This window comes from Dipodomys spectabilis, unplaced genomic scaffold, assembly GCF_019054845.1.
Source record: "Dipodomys spectabilis isolate Male_0828 unplaced genomic scaffold, ASM1905484v1 ptg000706l, whole genome shotgun sequence".
In the NCBI taxonomy this organism is placed as follows: domain Eukaryota; kingdom Metazoa; phylum Chordata; class Mammalia; order Rodentia; family Heteromyidae; genus Dipodomys; species Dipodomys spectabilis.
Window position 1 is genome coordinate 61,327 of NW_024871383.1, and position 16,394 is coordinate 77,720.

A 16,394-nucleotide genomic window follows, 5' to 3' on the forward strand; every position below is an offset into this window, starting at 1 on the left:
TACCTTTTGGAAGAATGAAAGTAAAGTCCGTCTGTCATCTACAAAGCCAAACTGTTCAACATAACACCTAATCCTCACTGTGATGGAATCCAGCTCCTCACTTTCAAACAAGTCAGGTATCTTCCCCAAATTGATAATATAGTTCAAATCTTCCAAAAATGATTCCTTAGGTGAAAGATGTATTTAATTAGAAATGAGTAAACTTTATATATAAGGTCATATATATGACCTTAGGAAGACACATTTGAAAGGTAACTTCTCTATTTTTTTTTCTGAGTCCAAGCCCACTCATGTATTCAGCCCTCTGTGCCAGGTCCTCAGCCTGGCCCCTATCCCGTGCCCGATGCCCGTGTCAGGAAGTGGGCTGCTGACAGGCCGGATGGAGCCCAGTGTCAACCAGTCACAGAAGCCCTCAGCACAACCTCTCACGAGTTAGACTAGAAGGTAAAATAGAGATAACTTGGGAGAGGGCTTCATTTAACCAAGCTCACTGTCTCTCTCCATCTCTCCATCTATCTGTCTGTGTCCATCTGTCTCTGTCTGTCTGTCTCTCTGAAAGAGGGCCTTGGAACCTGGCCCTCTGGCCTCAGCCATTCCCATCTGGACCCACGGGCCTGGTCACTATGCCCAGCCTTCACCAAGTGCATTTCTATCTCACAGGAAAGGCAAAGCAGAGGACAGGCCTAGAGGGAGCCTTCTCATAAAGGTGTAACTATTTACAGTGGGAATAAACACAAGCTTTCTTTACAAAGAAAAAAAGAGAATCCAACTCTCTTCAGGACCCTTCTCAAACACTCACAGACTTGTGGTGGGGAAGGTCAGAGACCTGTGGGTCGTGTCCAGCTTGCAGAGGTCCAGCTGGGGGCCCCCGAGGGGGGACCCTCTGGTGAGCAGGGATGGTAGATGGACAAGGCTTCCTAGACACATGGGCAGAAATGCCGTAGCCGGATAGCAGGACCTGGAGTCCTGAGTGGTGTGGAAGTGGGGGACACAGTTCAGTTTAGCTTTGTCCTGAAGTGGTTTTCTGAAGAATGCTTTATTAAAAGACAACGCTGGGCTGGCCTGGGAGAGGTGACTGCTGTGAAGTGTGTGCAGAGACTCTACTGATCAGTAGAGCAGGGAATTCAAGCTTGAGGAGGTCATACAGAAAGAGCAGGTTTAATACAGCAGGTATGATCTGGTACTTGGATTTACCCTTAAAATATGTCATAAAGCCAGGCACCCACGGCTCATGCCTGTCATCCTAGCTACTCAGGAGGCTGACAGTTTGACGCCAGTCCAGGCAGGAACGTCTGTGAGACTCTTATCTTCAATTAACTTCCAGAAAAGCAGCACTGGAGCTGAGTCTCAAAGTGGTAGAGGGCTAGCCTCGAGCAGAAAAGCTCAGAGACAGCACCCAGGCCCTGAGTTCAAGCCCCATGACCAATAAAAAAAATTGTTATGAAGGACAAATAACTCTATGGTAGAGACTGAGCATTAGAAGAAAAATCAGGACAAGAGTTTGCAATAATACTCATTACATGTCAAATTACAAATGTGAAACAATGTTCCCTTCAATCTCATCATAAAATGGAGTAAATATAATCTGAGGTGTATTCTTAGTTGTGGTTTTAAAATACAACACAATATAAACACAATAAATTATGTCTTAAAATGAAACAATATATACTAGCACTTTTAGCTTGCATGCAAAGAAGAATTTTCTCCAAGGAAAAACTGACTGTGTCTGATGGTGACCAAGGAAGGAAGAGACGGAGCCCCAGCACTGTGGAGACACGTTAGATCACACACACTGCACACCGCCGACAACGTCTGTTAAAATGCACATAGCATAGACTAGTTCTGATATAAAAAAATCAAGTCCAGATCAACATATATATTACTTTGGACCTTTACATTAAAATGAAGATGGTAAAGTCAGAAAAACTCTGGCATGACTACAATATATGCTGATGGTGCAGAGCACAGATGAGGATGAAAACAACAGATAGGGCAGCAGTAGGACCTACACAATCGCATCCACATCCGCAAGCTGTACGGCCAGGAAGTACCTACGTGCTCTAGGTGCAGCGGGGCGAGCATCAGCATGGTAGGGTCCCCTTCCAGCCCCGTCTGGATGAACACTTTCTTAAACATTTCCTTGAATTCCACGTAGGCACCCAGGTAAGGTGCAGGCACATGGCACAGTTTGTGCTCTTCCAAGTAACAAGCTAAGGTTGCACACATTTCTTTTCCACACCCATCAATTCCAATCTTCGAAGAAAAAAAATCGAACATATGATTCCTGTATATTTTCTGGGATTTAGCTTTCTGTTTATCTGTGCTGGAGATTTTGACAATAAACTTACTTCAGGTCGTAAGGCATTCGTCCAGGTCCCTGTGTTTTTACCTGAAGACCTCTTAGTTGTGTCTAGTATTTGCTGATCATGAATACGGTTGATGTCATCATTCATTGGAGGATTCTGTGTGGGCCTAAGTTTTCAGTTCAGTTGGGCACATATGTAGCTGCCCGGTTGCTGGGTTGTTCAGCTTTGTGAGACACTGCCAAGAGCAGGTATTGTAAGAGAACCTGCGCTCCCGACTCTCTTGTGTCCTTGTGCACACAGTGGCCCTGTGCTCACGGACACGTCTCCTCAGTCCCTCTGCCTGTGTGGTGCTGCGAGGCCCCACACTGTACTGCTGTCAGCCTCTCGGATCCCTCTAGCTACCGGAACCAGAAGCCAAATACACATGTTTACTGTGCAAGTTACCAGGCCCAGGTATTTTGTTGTAATTACTCCAAATGGACTGTTTTAATTTTTAATTGCATAATGATCTTTTAATTGCAAATGATCTTTTGATTACACTTACCTCCACTCCTTCTCCGCCCCCCTCCCTCTCTTTTGGCTCTCTGCTGGCTTGGGGCAGACTGGCAGACTGCACACATCCCCCCAAGTCTTTAATTTCGGATCATTTTACATCTCTGAATCTTGTTAAGAACATGCATTTAGAGTTTGTTCTTTTTAAGCTATGGTTTTAAGATCTCTCCCTTTTTGAATATTTGATGAATTTATATTGATGTTGTGATTGATATAGTTTGACCTTTTCCCACCTCTTTGCTGTTTTCAATGTTTCATTTCCTTTGTTTTTCCTTCATTATATTAATTTTTTTAAGGTTCTACTTTAATTTTTCCTTTTTTATATGTTTATATTTTGGTTCTCTATGTGAGAAGATTAAATTTAAGCTCTGCCCTTTTACTAAACCTCAAGGAAATTATACAGTGTCATGGTATAGATTAGAGCTCTGGGTCTTACTAATCTCGCATAACTGGATGATACTTTATAAATTATAAATGGCAATCTACTTCAGATGAATACAAGTTTAATTCCAGTTAAGTCAATAAGGTTAGTTCCAATAAAGCTCTGTTTCCTCTATCTTCTTTTATTTTTGAAACCTCTATTACCTCTTCATATTCTATAGAACTAACAATAATTTTTATGATTATTTTGTGCGGTTATCTTTTTTATAATTCCTGCAAATACTAGAATTTGAGCTGTGGGCTTTGTGCTTGCTACCACTTGAGCCACATCTCTAGCACTTTTTCACTCAATTGTTTTTAAGGCAATTAGGAGAAAAAGAGTAAAACATAGTTACTGTTTTTGGTAGGCAGATCCTGAAACCCGCGAAGGACAAGAGAGACTTTGCAGGTATAATTAAAGGCCAAGGATCTTGAAAACTTGCAATGTGAGATTACCCTAACTCATCTGGTGACTAACACAATGATACTGAGAGCAAAGCCCTCTCCTGGCTGTGGCCAGGGAGGGTGAAGAAGGTAAGGGGGGTGTGGCTGCTGGAAACACAAATGCAACTGAGTGGATTCTCCTCAGAGTCTCCAGGCCTCATCTGCAGGTGACATACTCATGGAGAAGAGAAGAAATGGGGAAATTCAAAATAATAAATACTGAAAAAAGCCAGACTCAGAAATTAGACCCAGGAAGTATAAACTGAAGGCTCAGAAAAGCACATTCCCCTCCTACCATGTGCTTTTAGGGATCAGCAACAAGAATAGGAGGAATACAAGGTCTATTTACGTCTCCCTTCTCCCTGAGATGTTAAGAAGCACACACTCTGCATGAGTGCATGAACAGAACTTGCAGGCACATCTGGCAAGGGAAGTCTTAAAGTTCACGTATCATCCCTGTGTTCTGAGCGGGCACAGGTCACTTCTCCACATTTTGAGATGAACAACAGCACCCATATTGGCCATTAACAAAATAAATCTTTTTAGCTAATTTTGTTGCATGTCAATTTAAATAAAGGTTGTTTGTTTATTTACTTATTTCAACTACTGGAAAGGAATCCATGGCTTTAATCACTTGATTTATGCTTCTGCCCTTTTTGTCTTTGTTTTTGAAATAGGGTTTCACTCAGTTTGTCCAGGCTACCCTTAATTCCTGATCCTGCCTCTGCTTCTTGAGTAGCTGGGATCACAGGTGTGCTACCATGCTCCGTTGAATAAAGGGCCCTTTAAATAAAGCTCTACTTCAAGGGGGGAGTCTAGCAATATAAAACATATAAATCAAATAACTAGTTGTTTATAAATATGCTGGAATTTTCTTAGTTTTCCAAAAATATTTTTAAAGTATTTGGGAATTTTCCAAGAATTTTGCTCCTGCTCACTGACTCTGCCATTGCTCCCATTTCTAAATCAACATTCAAGATGATGCATTATTTCTGAAGCCAGGGACCACCTGTGCAGAGCCTGTATTTCATCCAGGCCACATGAGAGGGGGCAGCCTTGTTAGTTTTATTCATAGCAAATACCTTCCAGAAACAAGCACCATTTTTGGTATGTTTCTTTTGTAAACTAGTAAGGACAGATTCTGTCCTATGACTCGATTATTCTGAGTTTTCATAAAGAAGGCATGAGACTTTTCTAAATCGATTATTTGGCGTTAGAATTAGTTTACAAACACAAACACTAGAGAAACTTAAAGCCCTACCAGGAGCATGTGGCTCCCTGGCTGTCTGAGCACTCTTGTAACTCTTGCAATGTGTTCAATGGCTTCCTTGAAAAACACCGTGGGGTGAGAGACCTGTCAAGAGAGATGAGACGATCTTATGGAGGAATCAGATGTTTTCCCCATGGTCCTAGAGGTGAGGTTGGTGTGCCCCTGGTCTGCACCTTGGGGCACAGGAGTAAATTATAACTGAGCAGCCTGGGGACCCTGTACACTCAGTGGTTTGGCCAGTGTTTGGGCTGCCCCTTGGCTCACACTGTGGTGAGCAAGCTGGGCAGTGGAGAAGAAGAGCATCTGGCCTTGGCCATCTTGGCAGTGGTGGATGATGGGAGCAAGACATTTCTCAGGTGTCTGTGCTTTGGTGGCCTTTTGCCTTTTAAGCACACTTTGCCCATAAAAGGGAACGATGTAAAGATGTTTCCCTTTGTTACCTAGGCCCTGCACCACCGTCTTGCGTTTCCTAATTTCACTAACGCCATTCATTCAGCTCCCACAGCCTGTGTGTACTGACTGCAAAAGTATATGTGCTGAGACAAAACGATGAAAGAAATGTAAAACTGTACAGCTACCATTTGCTTTGAATCTGAGGACATGTTTTCCCCTCTACCTCTTCCTCACACACCTTACCCTTACAATTCTGGGTAAGTAAATACGTGTGTACCTAAAGAACACATCCACACACACAGCACTATGTGGGTTTCTGTATGTCTTTACCTCCAAAGGCGTAGAACTTAACTTCATTTGGAAATCATTAAGCACACTGGCAAGTTTCCCATAGTCATTGGTATTCTGATAGGCCTTTTTTCTGTGAGGCTTGTTGATATCCAAGAAGTCCACGAATATAGTTGAGTCATCCATTAGCTTTTGGTAATTCCACTCAATCTGCGGTAAAATAGGAACCCAATTATCATTTACTTCCTAAAATTCAAGTTTTCCATCATCATAGTGCAGTTATACTTCTCACCCCATGTTGGAGAAGGTCCTGTGGCAGGGGCTGGAGGACTGGGCTCTGCATTCCCTGTGCTGTGGACTACCTTTGGTAGTGAAGCCTCTAGAAACCGCTCAGAATAACGTATTTTTTATTAGGATGCAGCAGTGTCTGCACATGTCTACAGAGTGCTCTAATCAATCTCCCTCCTCACTTCCCCACATGCCCCATCCCCTCACAGTGCTCCAGTGCAGCTGGGATTCCTGGGTTGTTCTCTGAGATGGAGAGCCTCCATGTTTCTGCCTCCTAGTTAGCTAGGGTTAGAGGTTTGAGCCACGGAGCCTGGCCTAGCCAAGCCTCGAGCGATAGCTAGGAGTGACTGGAAGGAGGGGCTGTCAGGTGTAAGGGAAGCGGTGGTGAGGATACACTGTGTTGCCTAGAATCAAGGGTCCAGCCTGGATAGAGTGGGGGGAGTTGGGCAGGGAGTCTTGATGGTGGAGAAGCTGCATGGATGGACATGCACATGTTGAGCATGAAATGCCCAGAGTAGCCAAGTAATGCAACACAGATCTAGAGGCCCGACTAAGGTCTGTCTCTGAAGTTCAGGTTTGGGTTCATTGAACTGTCTGCCTGCACAAGAAAGTAGATACAACGTCTAGCTTACAATTACCGAAGATAAACTATCTGCCAGAAGTTAGTCTAACTATTCTATTTAAGCTGGTGCTATTCATTCTCACCCAGTCCTACAAGGCAGCATGAACACAGCCTTACTTCAGGGACAAGAAAACCAAGACAGGAGTGGTCCCTTGCCCAAGTGCACAGGGCACCTGAAAGGGGGCTTTCAACACAGGCAGGGCCCTTGTCTCTGGCCACTTGGGAAGAAGGGTGAGAACAACAGAGCGGTGGGCGACATGACTGAGACCTGACACAACGCAGCCGGCGAGGCCACGCAGGACGGGCTGGAGGACGGCACACGGGACGCGGAGGGGGACACCAGGATGAAGGTGGAACACGACTCTAACAGATGTGGCATGGATGATTATATCATGGTGAAAATGGCATGAAAAACAATGATGGGAACATCTTAAAGTTTTCAAAAAGATGTATTTCTTTGGTGATAATGAGGTTTGAATTTGGGCTACTGTGCTTGTGTATGGTTTGAGCCACACCCTCAGTCCGTCTGTGTGTGTGTATACACACCTACACACCCACAGGCAGATTCACACATCATTTGCATGTGGTATACAATGTGTCCATGGCTACCTTTCTTTCCATGCATGACATTTATAGTCTTAGAATTCTTTTTTCGCTCGTATCAAGTACAGTTGTGTCCTGTAAATTATTCTGTTTCTCGGAGTTCTATGACTAGGGTAGGAGGAGATAGCACTAGCAAAGAGGAGACGTGGGACCAGAGGACTGCTGGCTGGAGGGACGCATCTCCCAGCTCTCTCAATGAGAGGTCAGACACAGGCCCCGCAGTGGCCTGCTCAGACGCTGGCCTTCCTGTGAGCCCGTTTACTGAGACCCTGAAAGACAGCAGCGGGACTAAAACTCCAGGGGCTGAGGGGGCAGAGTCTCAGGAGGCGCCCCGGGCAGTCCTCAGGCCCGGGGGACAACGGGCCATTGTGGGCTCCAGAGAGGCAGCAGTGCCCACAAAGACATCACCCCATCACCTCCACAGTTCTTTACATACACTCCCAGAATTTTTCAAGTCAACAGTGGAATTATTCATAAGAAAAGTTGCTTTAACCGAAGGAGCCCCACTGTATTGTTGGTGGGAGTGTAAACTTGTTCAACCACTCTGGAAAGCAGCATGGATGGAGGTTCCTCAAAGACTCCACATAGAGCTCCCCTAGGACCCGACAATCCCACTTTTGGGCATTTACCCAAATGATCACAAACAAGGCCACACTACAGCTACCAGCACAACTATATTCACTGCAGCATTATTCACCATAGCGAAGATATGGAACCACCCCAGATGCCCCTCAGTAGATGAATGGATCAAGAAAATGTGGTATATATACACAATGGAATTCTATGCCTCCATCAGAAAGAATGACATTGCCCCATTTGTTAGGAAATGGAAAGATTTGGAAAAAATTATATTAAGTGAAGTAAGCCAGGCCCAAGAAACACAGATCCCATGGTTTCCCTTATTTGCAATAACTAGTATTCGTCTGAGTCAAGCAGAATCACTCAGATAAGGTGATGTTAGGGAAATGAACCCTAAGATATGTATTCAAATGTTTTTTTTCTTTCATGCGATTGTTTTTTTAACACATTTATATGATTATTTCTTTGTTGCTTTGTATGTCCCTCCCCCACAGTATAATCCCTGCTTTCACTGTATTTGATGTCAGTATAATTTGTAGAGGGGAAGGGAAAAAAAAAATCGTTGCAACAATGACACATACAAGTCGTAATGTTGAAAAACGAACTTTACAACTTTGGTCAGGCAGGGGACAGGGGGATTGAGTAGGGGGAGTGGGGGGGATGGGGGGATGGGAAGGGATGGGAAGGGGAAACAAAGGAGGAGGCAACAATGCTTGATAAGAAATGTACTCATTATCTTGCCCATGTAATTGTAACTCCTCTGTATGGTAGTTTCACAATAAAAATATTAAAAAAATATTAAAAAGTTGCTTTACTAGCAGAGAAATGAAAACTTTCAGGAAATGATTTTGCCATTTGAAATAATTCTTATAACATAAAGTTTACCTGAAAATAGTTCTCGAGTTCCTTTGAAAGAGCCTGATGGAAGAGGCATTTTTCAGTGGCTTCGATTAAGCGATCATGAAATACTCGGGTGGCTTCGTGAATGAAGAACCTTGCGGCCATCTCTGGGCTGATGATGACATTCTTGTCAGCTTGCAGCAATCCTAGGAGAAGCTGTTAGGGATTTATAAAGGACAGACTCTGAAATATTAGCAGGACTATGTGTGAAATAAGGGCATACGTTTTGCAGGTTTATGTTCCATAATAGAAGCCCTTGTGAGGTGGCCCTGGCTTCTGCCTGGAATCCTAGCTACTAGGCAGGAAAGTCTCCGAGATTCTTAGCTCCAAATAGCCACCAAAAGCCAGAAATGGGGCTGTGGCTGAAGTGGCAGAGTGCTAGCACTGAGCAAAAAAGCTCAGGTTCAGAGCCAAGGCCTTGAGTTCAAGCCCCAGGACCAGCAACACACACACACACACACACACACACACACACACACACACACACACACACACACACACAAACACCAAATAGAAGCAATCTGCATTTTGATGACATGGGGGGCTCTCCTGAGCCTCTCCTGAGGACCCTGAGAGGAAAGGGCTCAGGAGCAGGCAGTGAGCTGGAGGAGGCCGGGCAAGCACTGCTATGTTTATATGATGATGAGCCTGCTAACAAATCTCATAACGCGTCTCAAGGTTGTATGCGCTAGCTGAAGCTGAGCTCTTACAGAAGGAAAGAAGATCCATATTCAAGAGTTGTTTTCACCTTTTCTGCTTGTCCTAGACTTATACCAGTTATTGCAAAAAAGGGAAACCATGGGACCTATGTTTCTTTGGGCCTGGCTTACTTCACTTAATATAATTTTTTTCAAGTTTCCATTTCCTAACAAATGGGGAGATGCCATTCTTTCTGATGGAGGCATAGGATTCCGTTGTGTGTGTGTGTGTGTGTGTGTGTGTGTGTGTGTGTGTGTGTGTGTGTGTGTGACATTTTCTTGATCCATTCATCTACTGAGGAGCATCTGTGTTGGTTGCATATCTGGTCAAAAGCTATGTACATATGACCATATAAGATGATATTAAGTGAAATGAACTCCAAGATAGGGACACAAGTGTTTTTTTTCTTTCTTGCTATTGTTTTTAATGTATTTAAAATGTACTATGTGAATTTTTGTTTCTTTTGTATGTTCTTCCCCCACGGTATAACCCCTGCTTTCACTGTATTTGATGTCGGTGCCCTGCATCTTGTCTATACATTTTTCTAATTTGGGGAGGGGAAGGGAAATAACAAAATGTTGAAATAAGGATGCAGGTTGACCCATTGTAACAATGAGATGTACCACACATTATGTTGAAAATGAACTTTACAACTTGGGGGGGAGTAGTTGTAGAGGTGGAGAGGGAAGGATGGTAGGGAAAAACTAAGGAAGGATAACAATGCTCAATAGGAAATGTACTCATTATCTTACTCATATAACTGTAACCCCTCTGTATTTACAATAAAAATATTTAAAAAAGGTTGTTTTCATTAACACTGTCATTTTTTGGCAGGTTAGGGTATTCTACTACTTGAGTCATGCTTCTAGACATGCTATCTTTGCTGGTTATTGTGTAGATGTACAGACATTTTTTTGACTAGGCTGGCTTTGAACCACGAGACTTTAGATCTCAGCCTCCTGAATAACTAGAATTATAGGCACAAGACCCTGGTGCCAGGAAACACTGCAACTTTGAAAATTATTTAACCAAAGTTGATGACTCAGTCAGCATGGGTGGTAAAATCTGTGACAGTGTTCATGAGATGTATAATGCTTTGATTTTCTAGTAGGCACAATAAATCTCTAAGACAAAGCAAAATTAAATCTGTGTTAGACCTTGCTATTTCTTTCCTGCTGAGTAGCTCAGACAATTCTAGTAATTTCATTATTGAATTCCTGCTTGAAATTATTCAAACAGTTCTTTTCAACTTACTCATTGGCTTATAGCAAAACTAACCACATGAATTTTACAATTCTGTTTCTAAGAATTTAATTTTGAAAACTCAACCAGGAGGAGGAAGAGGAGAGGTTCAAAGCAGTAAACTTACATGTCAACTTAAAATTTAGAAATAAATCTAGAAAACGAATTTAAAAGCAGACCTTAAACATGTCTCGAAGGTTGAACGTGTAGTGGCATTTTGCTGGCGTTGGTAACATAGTCTTACACACAAAGTAGTACACAGCCAGGGAGCAAGATGCCATCTGTTCCCTACATCTCTGAATGTCAGGCACAAAGCCATTGTTGGAGAAATAGATTCCCAAATGAGCCTTTAAAAAAGAAGCATGAAAACTTAGCTAATTAAAACCTATAGACCCTTTCTGACTTCTTCTGTGAAGAAGCAGACCTGTGCACCTCACTAGAAATGTTAATAACTAAAATCCATTTAGAGTAGGGTGAGGGAATATGTACAAAGACACCCTTGAGCTGCAGATGGCCCTAGTCTGGAGCATGGTCTAGAATACCAGATCCCCGAATGCTGAGCTTGGGGACAGTGTATGTCCCATGTCCATACAATCAGGTGTGCCTGTAACTCTCACTTCCTTGCTCCCTAGCAACTGCTACTAGACCTGCAAAGTGATAGAATATGATCTCATTTTGGAACAGTTTCCATTCATGCTTTCTTCTGAAAATTCTAAACATCTTATTGGGAAATGAGTCAACTTGAAATCTAGCAAGGCTAGAAAAATATATCCTATGCAAAAACTGCTACATTCTTTAAAATATATTGTGAAGAATCTTTTAAAAAAATTTTTATTGTGAAAATACTGTACAGAGGGGTTACAATTACATGGGCAAGATAATGAGTACATTTCTTATCAAGCATTGTAGCCTCCTCCTTTGTTTCCCCTTCCCATCCCCCCTCTCTCCTCCCCCGCCCCCCTTCTCCTGCCGCCAAAGTTGTAAAGTTCGTTTTTCGACATAACGACTTATACATCTCATTGTTGCAATGGGTCCACCTGTATCCCTATTTAAATGATTTGTTTTTTCCCTTCCCCTCCACAAATTATACCAACATCAAATACAGTGAAAGCAGGGGTTATACCATGGGGGAGGGACATACAAAGCAACAAAGAAATCATCTTATAAATATGTTAGAAACAATCACAAGAAAGAAAAAACACTTGAATACTTATCTTGGGGTTCATTTCACCTAACATCAACTTATCTGACCTTTTCTGCTTGTCTCAGACATATACTAGTTATTGCAAATAAGGGAAACCATGGGACCTATGTTTCTTTGGGCCTGGCTTACTTCACTTAATATAATCTTATACTTTATTCTTTATAAAATTTAAAGATAAATATATTTTTCAAAATGCCCTTGATAATTCTGATGCTAATGGTCACAGGGTCCACATCTAAAAAATAATCTGTCTTAGAAGAAAGTATCCAAACATACACTAGTCCAGCTTGATGGTCATAATTCTCATTCTATATGAAAATGAAAAGAACAAAATTCAACTACTTTAAGGCATGCGCAGATTCCCCAGTTCAGACTCAGATAAACTGGGCCCCAAATCTCTAAGAATGAAATCCTGGTATTTGTCTTTTAAATATACATTGAACATTAATCAATTGTGTTACTTATGCACATTAAATTATATTTAGATACATTAGAACAAGAGGAAGGAAGGGAGGGAGGAAGGGAGGAAGGAAAGTAGGAAAGCAGAAACGAAATGAGCTAGATGCTTTTACCTGGAAAATCGTAAGTAAGGCATTTTGTGGGGGGTGAGGCAACACCAGCATGGAGAAGTGTTTGAGGAGGCGTGGACTAATGTCACTCCTACCAAATGCAGGGACACAGGAAGCAATTATGGAAAGATCTTGAATAGTCTGTGCGAAAAGCAAAACAGAGAATATCTAAATGCATCTGAAGGAAATGAAATTTACTTGAGCAAATGGATTTAGATGACTATTTACTTGAAATGCTAGTAGAAATCTGTGTTTTCACCATTGGAACCCTCTCCTGAATCTACCATACTTTAGTTAACACATTTTTATCTATGTGCATATGACCTTGCATGTAGTTACATACATATTTATAATTGAGATCTAACTTCCACATATGAGAGAATACATTCCATTTCTGCAACTCCTTGGAACAACTAACTTACAGTTTAACAAAAAGAATACCAGGAAGGTGGGTCATGTGTTATGGGAGGGGTAAGGTCAAGGGAAGGGGAGTAGAGAAATGGAGAGCAGAAGGACCGAACACAGTCATAATATATATAAGTATGGGAAGTAGTGGGTTGGGAGGGGCTGGTGAGAATGTTGAAAGGGATGGCATTCATCAAGATGTACTGTATTCATAAACTGTTTCAGTGAATGGCAAAGAAAAAGAGGAGGAGGAGGAGGAGGAGGAGGAGGAGGAGGAGGAGGAGGAGGAGGAGGAGGAGGAGGAGGAGGAGGAGGAGGAGGAGGAGGAGACGACAAAGAAGAAAGCAATTGCTGGTCAGTGGCCAGTGGCTCATGTATTCAATCTTAGCTACTTGGGAGGTTCAAATCTGAGGATCAGCAAAATTGAGAAGTTTCTAAGGCAGACAATCTGAGAGCTAGAAATGTGGCTCAAGTGGTAGAGCACCACTTGTGAGTGGAATCTGAGACCATGAGGGATTGAGTTCAAGCCCCAGAACTGCCCCCACTCCCAAAGCAACCACTTGGAATTATATAACTACTAGAAGAAAGCATGGATCATGTTTCATGATATTGGTGTGAGATTTATGGGATAAAATTTCAAAAGCACAGGTAACAAAAACAAAGAGATAAATGGGCTTCATCACAGCAAAAAGCTTTTGTACAATCAGTTAAAATAGTGAACAGACTATGAAATCAGAGAAAATATGTATAAATGATGGCTCTAACAAGAGCTAATATCCAGCATATATTAGGAACTTAAACAGCTCAACAGAAATTTCCAATAATCCAATAAAATAGGCAAAATATTTTAACAAAAGATAATGTAAAATGGCATCAGTTATGTGAAAAAATGATCTATGCATCACCAGGAAATATGCAAATAGAAACTACAGTAAGATATTATCTCACCAAGTTAGAATAGCTACTATCAAAGAGGCAGAAAATAACATTGTCAGCGTAGCTGTGGGGAGAAGGATGACTCTCATATGCTACTGATGGACATAAATTAGCATAGCCACCATGAAAAAAGCACAGAAGTCCCTCTGAAAGCTAAAACTAGAATCATCACACGGTCACACAATCTATTGAAAACATGTATTAAAAAAATGAAATTAGCCAGGTGCTGGTGGCTCATGCCTGTAATCCTAGCTACTCAGGAGGCTTTGATCTGGGTATTACAGTTCAAAGCTAACTGGGGAAGGAAAGTCCATGAGACCCTTATCTCCAATAAACCATCAGAAAACTGGAAGTGGCGCTGTGGCTCAAGTGGTAGAGCACTAGCCTTCGCTGAAGAGCTGAGGGACAGCGCCCAAGCCCAGAGGTCAAGCCCTACAACTGACAAAATAAACCACCCTGAAATTAGTATGTCAAAAAGGTACTCATACATAGCACTGCTCACTCTAGCAAAGATATGGAATCAAACAATATGTGCATTAGTGGATGGGTGGATAAAGGAAATGTGGTAGATAATGGAATACTATTTAATCTAATAGGATGCCTTGCCATTTGCAATAGCATGGATTAATGCTGAGTGAACAGGCACAGCCAAATATCACAGGATTTCACTCAGTCGTGCAATCTAAAGAGCTGGTCTTACAGAGGCGAGGAGCGAGTGTGGAATGGCTGGACCACAGGCATCAAGTACAGATAGCAGAAAAATCTATTGTGCAGTAGGGCAACTATATTGAACAACTATCTGTGAAACATTCAAAAGAGCTAGATGATTTTGAATGTTCTCATGACAAATGTGAAGATACCTTAATTCCTCAAATATGACTGCCATACACTGTGTATCTGTATTCTATATATGTCTCACCCAACATCTGTGTACAATGATTGTCTATAAATGAAAGAATAAAAATGCAATCATTGGAAATAGGACATATACTTTTTCTTTCAAATTCTTAAACCTTATTTACTTTGTTTAATGTAACAAAAATCGCTGCACAGGAGTCTCTCGGATTTTTTTGACTAATATCTCTAGGAATGCTTGATGTATGTGGTTTGCTGTAGACATCGGAAGTCTTTCATGCGTTTGTTAGCACATGTGCATGGTGCTGTGGGGTTTCATCATGATGTGTATGCCGTGCGTGTGCAATGTGTCTTCCACAGACATTTAGGAGGCACTGGGCAGGCCTTCGCTTCACTGGCCTTCCTCAGCTGAACTAACTGTTAAGACATAAACATTCTCATAGTCATGATTCTGTCAACAGCAGTAAGCATCACTAGACTCAGAAATGAAACTTTTAGGACACTCTTCTCGCATCTTCATTAAGATCTGGACCTACCACAACTAGACTTTTTTTTTTTTGTTGGTCATGGGGCTGGGTACTGGGCCTGGGCGCTGTCCCTCAGCTCTTCAGCTCAAGGCTAGAGCTCTACCCCTTGAGCCACAGCGCCACTTCCTATTTTCTGAGTGGTTTATTGGAGATAAGAGTTTCATGTCCTTTCCTGCCTGGGCTGGCTCTGAACTGCCACCCTCAGATCTGAGTAGCTAGGATTGCAGGCGTGAGCCACCGGTCCCAGCTGCAACTAGACTTTCTATGAACCCTTACATCTGTGTTAAACTGGAGATAAACTTGATATGATCAGCTCAGGGTCTCAACAAGTCCATATGGCTAGACTTTGAAGATTTCACTCAATATTAGTATAGACAGGGGGGCGAGGGGAGGATGGGAAGGGATGGGAAGGGGAAACAAAGGAGGAAGCTACAATGCTTGATAAGAAATGTACACATTATCTTGCCCATGTAAATGTAAACCCTCTGTACAGTATTTCCACAATAAAAAAGAAAAAAAATATTAGTATAAGCACTGAATTTATAGCAGGTATCCATGTCTGACGTGAGCACTGTACCTTCCACGTGTTCTGCTCGGTATCGTAAACCCCTCCCATGTCCAGCAGCTGTCTGATCAGCTCCAGGGGCGGCTGTGCCCCCCCGCCTGGGTCTGCTGCTGGCGTGTTCATGTCATCAATAAACACTACAACCTTGAGAAAGACATCGTGCTTCAAGACACAGTCATTCTTTAAATATGAAGTACAAATATTAAGTTATGCTATAGTTCAAGAACAAACATAAAAATGAAATATCTTTTTCTATTAAAAAACAGATTAAATTGTATTTTGAAGATATGGTTTTTAGAAAACAAGTGTTCAAAATGCCAAAAATTCTACCTATCCTTTCTAGATCTGTAGTAGTTATGCCTGACAATATGCTTCCTTTACAAATATAATAAATTTCAAGAAGGAATGTACCATTTATTAAGCCTTTATTATTAAGCACATACTATTGGCAGATGTGTAGATGTTTAAGCTGTTCATTTCCCATGCACCCTGGCTTGATGATAGAAGCATCATCTAGAGATAGATTTTACATCTGTTGCAAGTGGTGTCATGAACACATAGCAGAAAACTCAGGCACATTTCCATGTTTAAAAGTGTTACTTTTCAAATTACAAAATAGCTATTTTACTTTAGCGACCTAATTACTCAATCTTAACAATCAATACCAGTTTTTAGTAAGACACTCAGTTTCCCTGTCTTGTATCACAAATAGACATGAATATTTCTT

General features: G+C 41.9%; 1 protein-coding gene across 1 annotated transcript in view; it reads right to left on the minus strand.

The window, feature by feature from the left end:
• The window catches only part of Dnah14 (dynein axonemal heavy chain 14), a gene marked incomplete at its 3' end in the record, with an annotated part of 195,772 nt that overhangs the window by 54,188 nt on the left and 125,190 nt on the right, over positions 1-16,394 (minus strand). Inside the window, 8 exon segments of the mRNA XM_042672409.1 lie at positions 4-165; positions 2,056-2,253; positions 4,984-5,076; positions 5,716-5,883; positions 8,651-8,821; positions 10,786-10,953; positions 12,383-12,520; positions 15,680-15,811. Of these exon segments, the coding sequence (XP_042528343.1) occupies positions 4-165; positions 2,056-2,253; positions 4,984-5,076; positions 5,716-5,883; positions 8,651-8,821; positions 10,786-10,953; positions 12,383-12,520; positions 15,680-15,811 (1,230 nt within the window).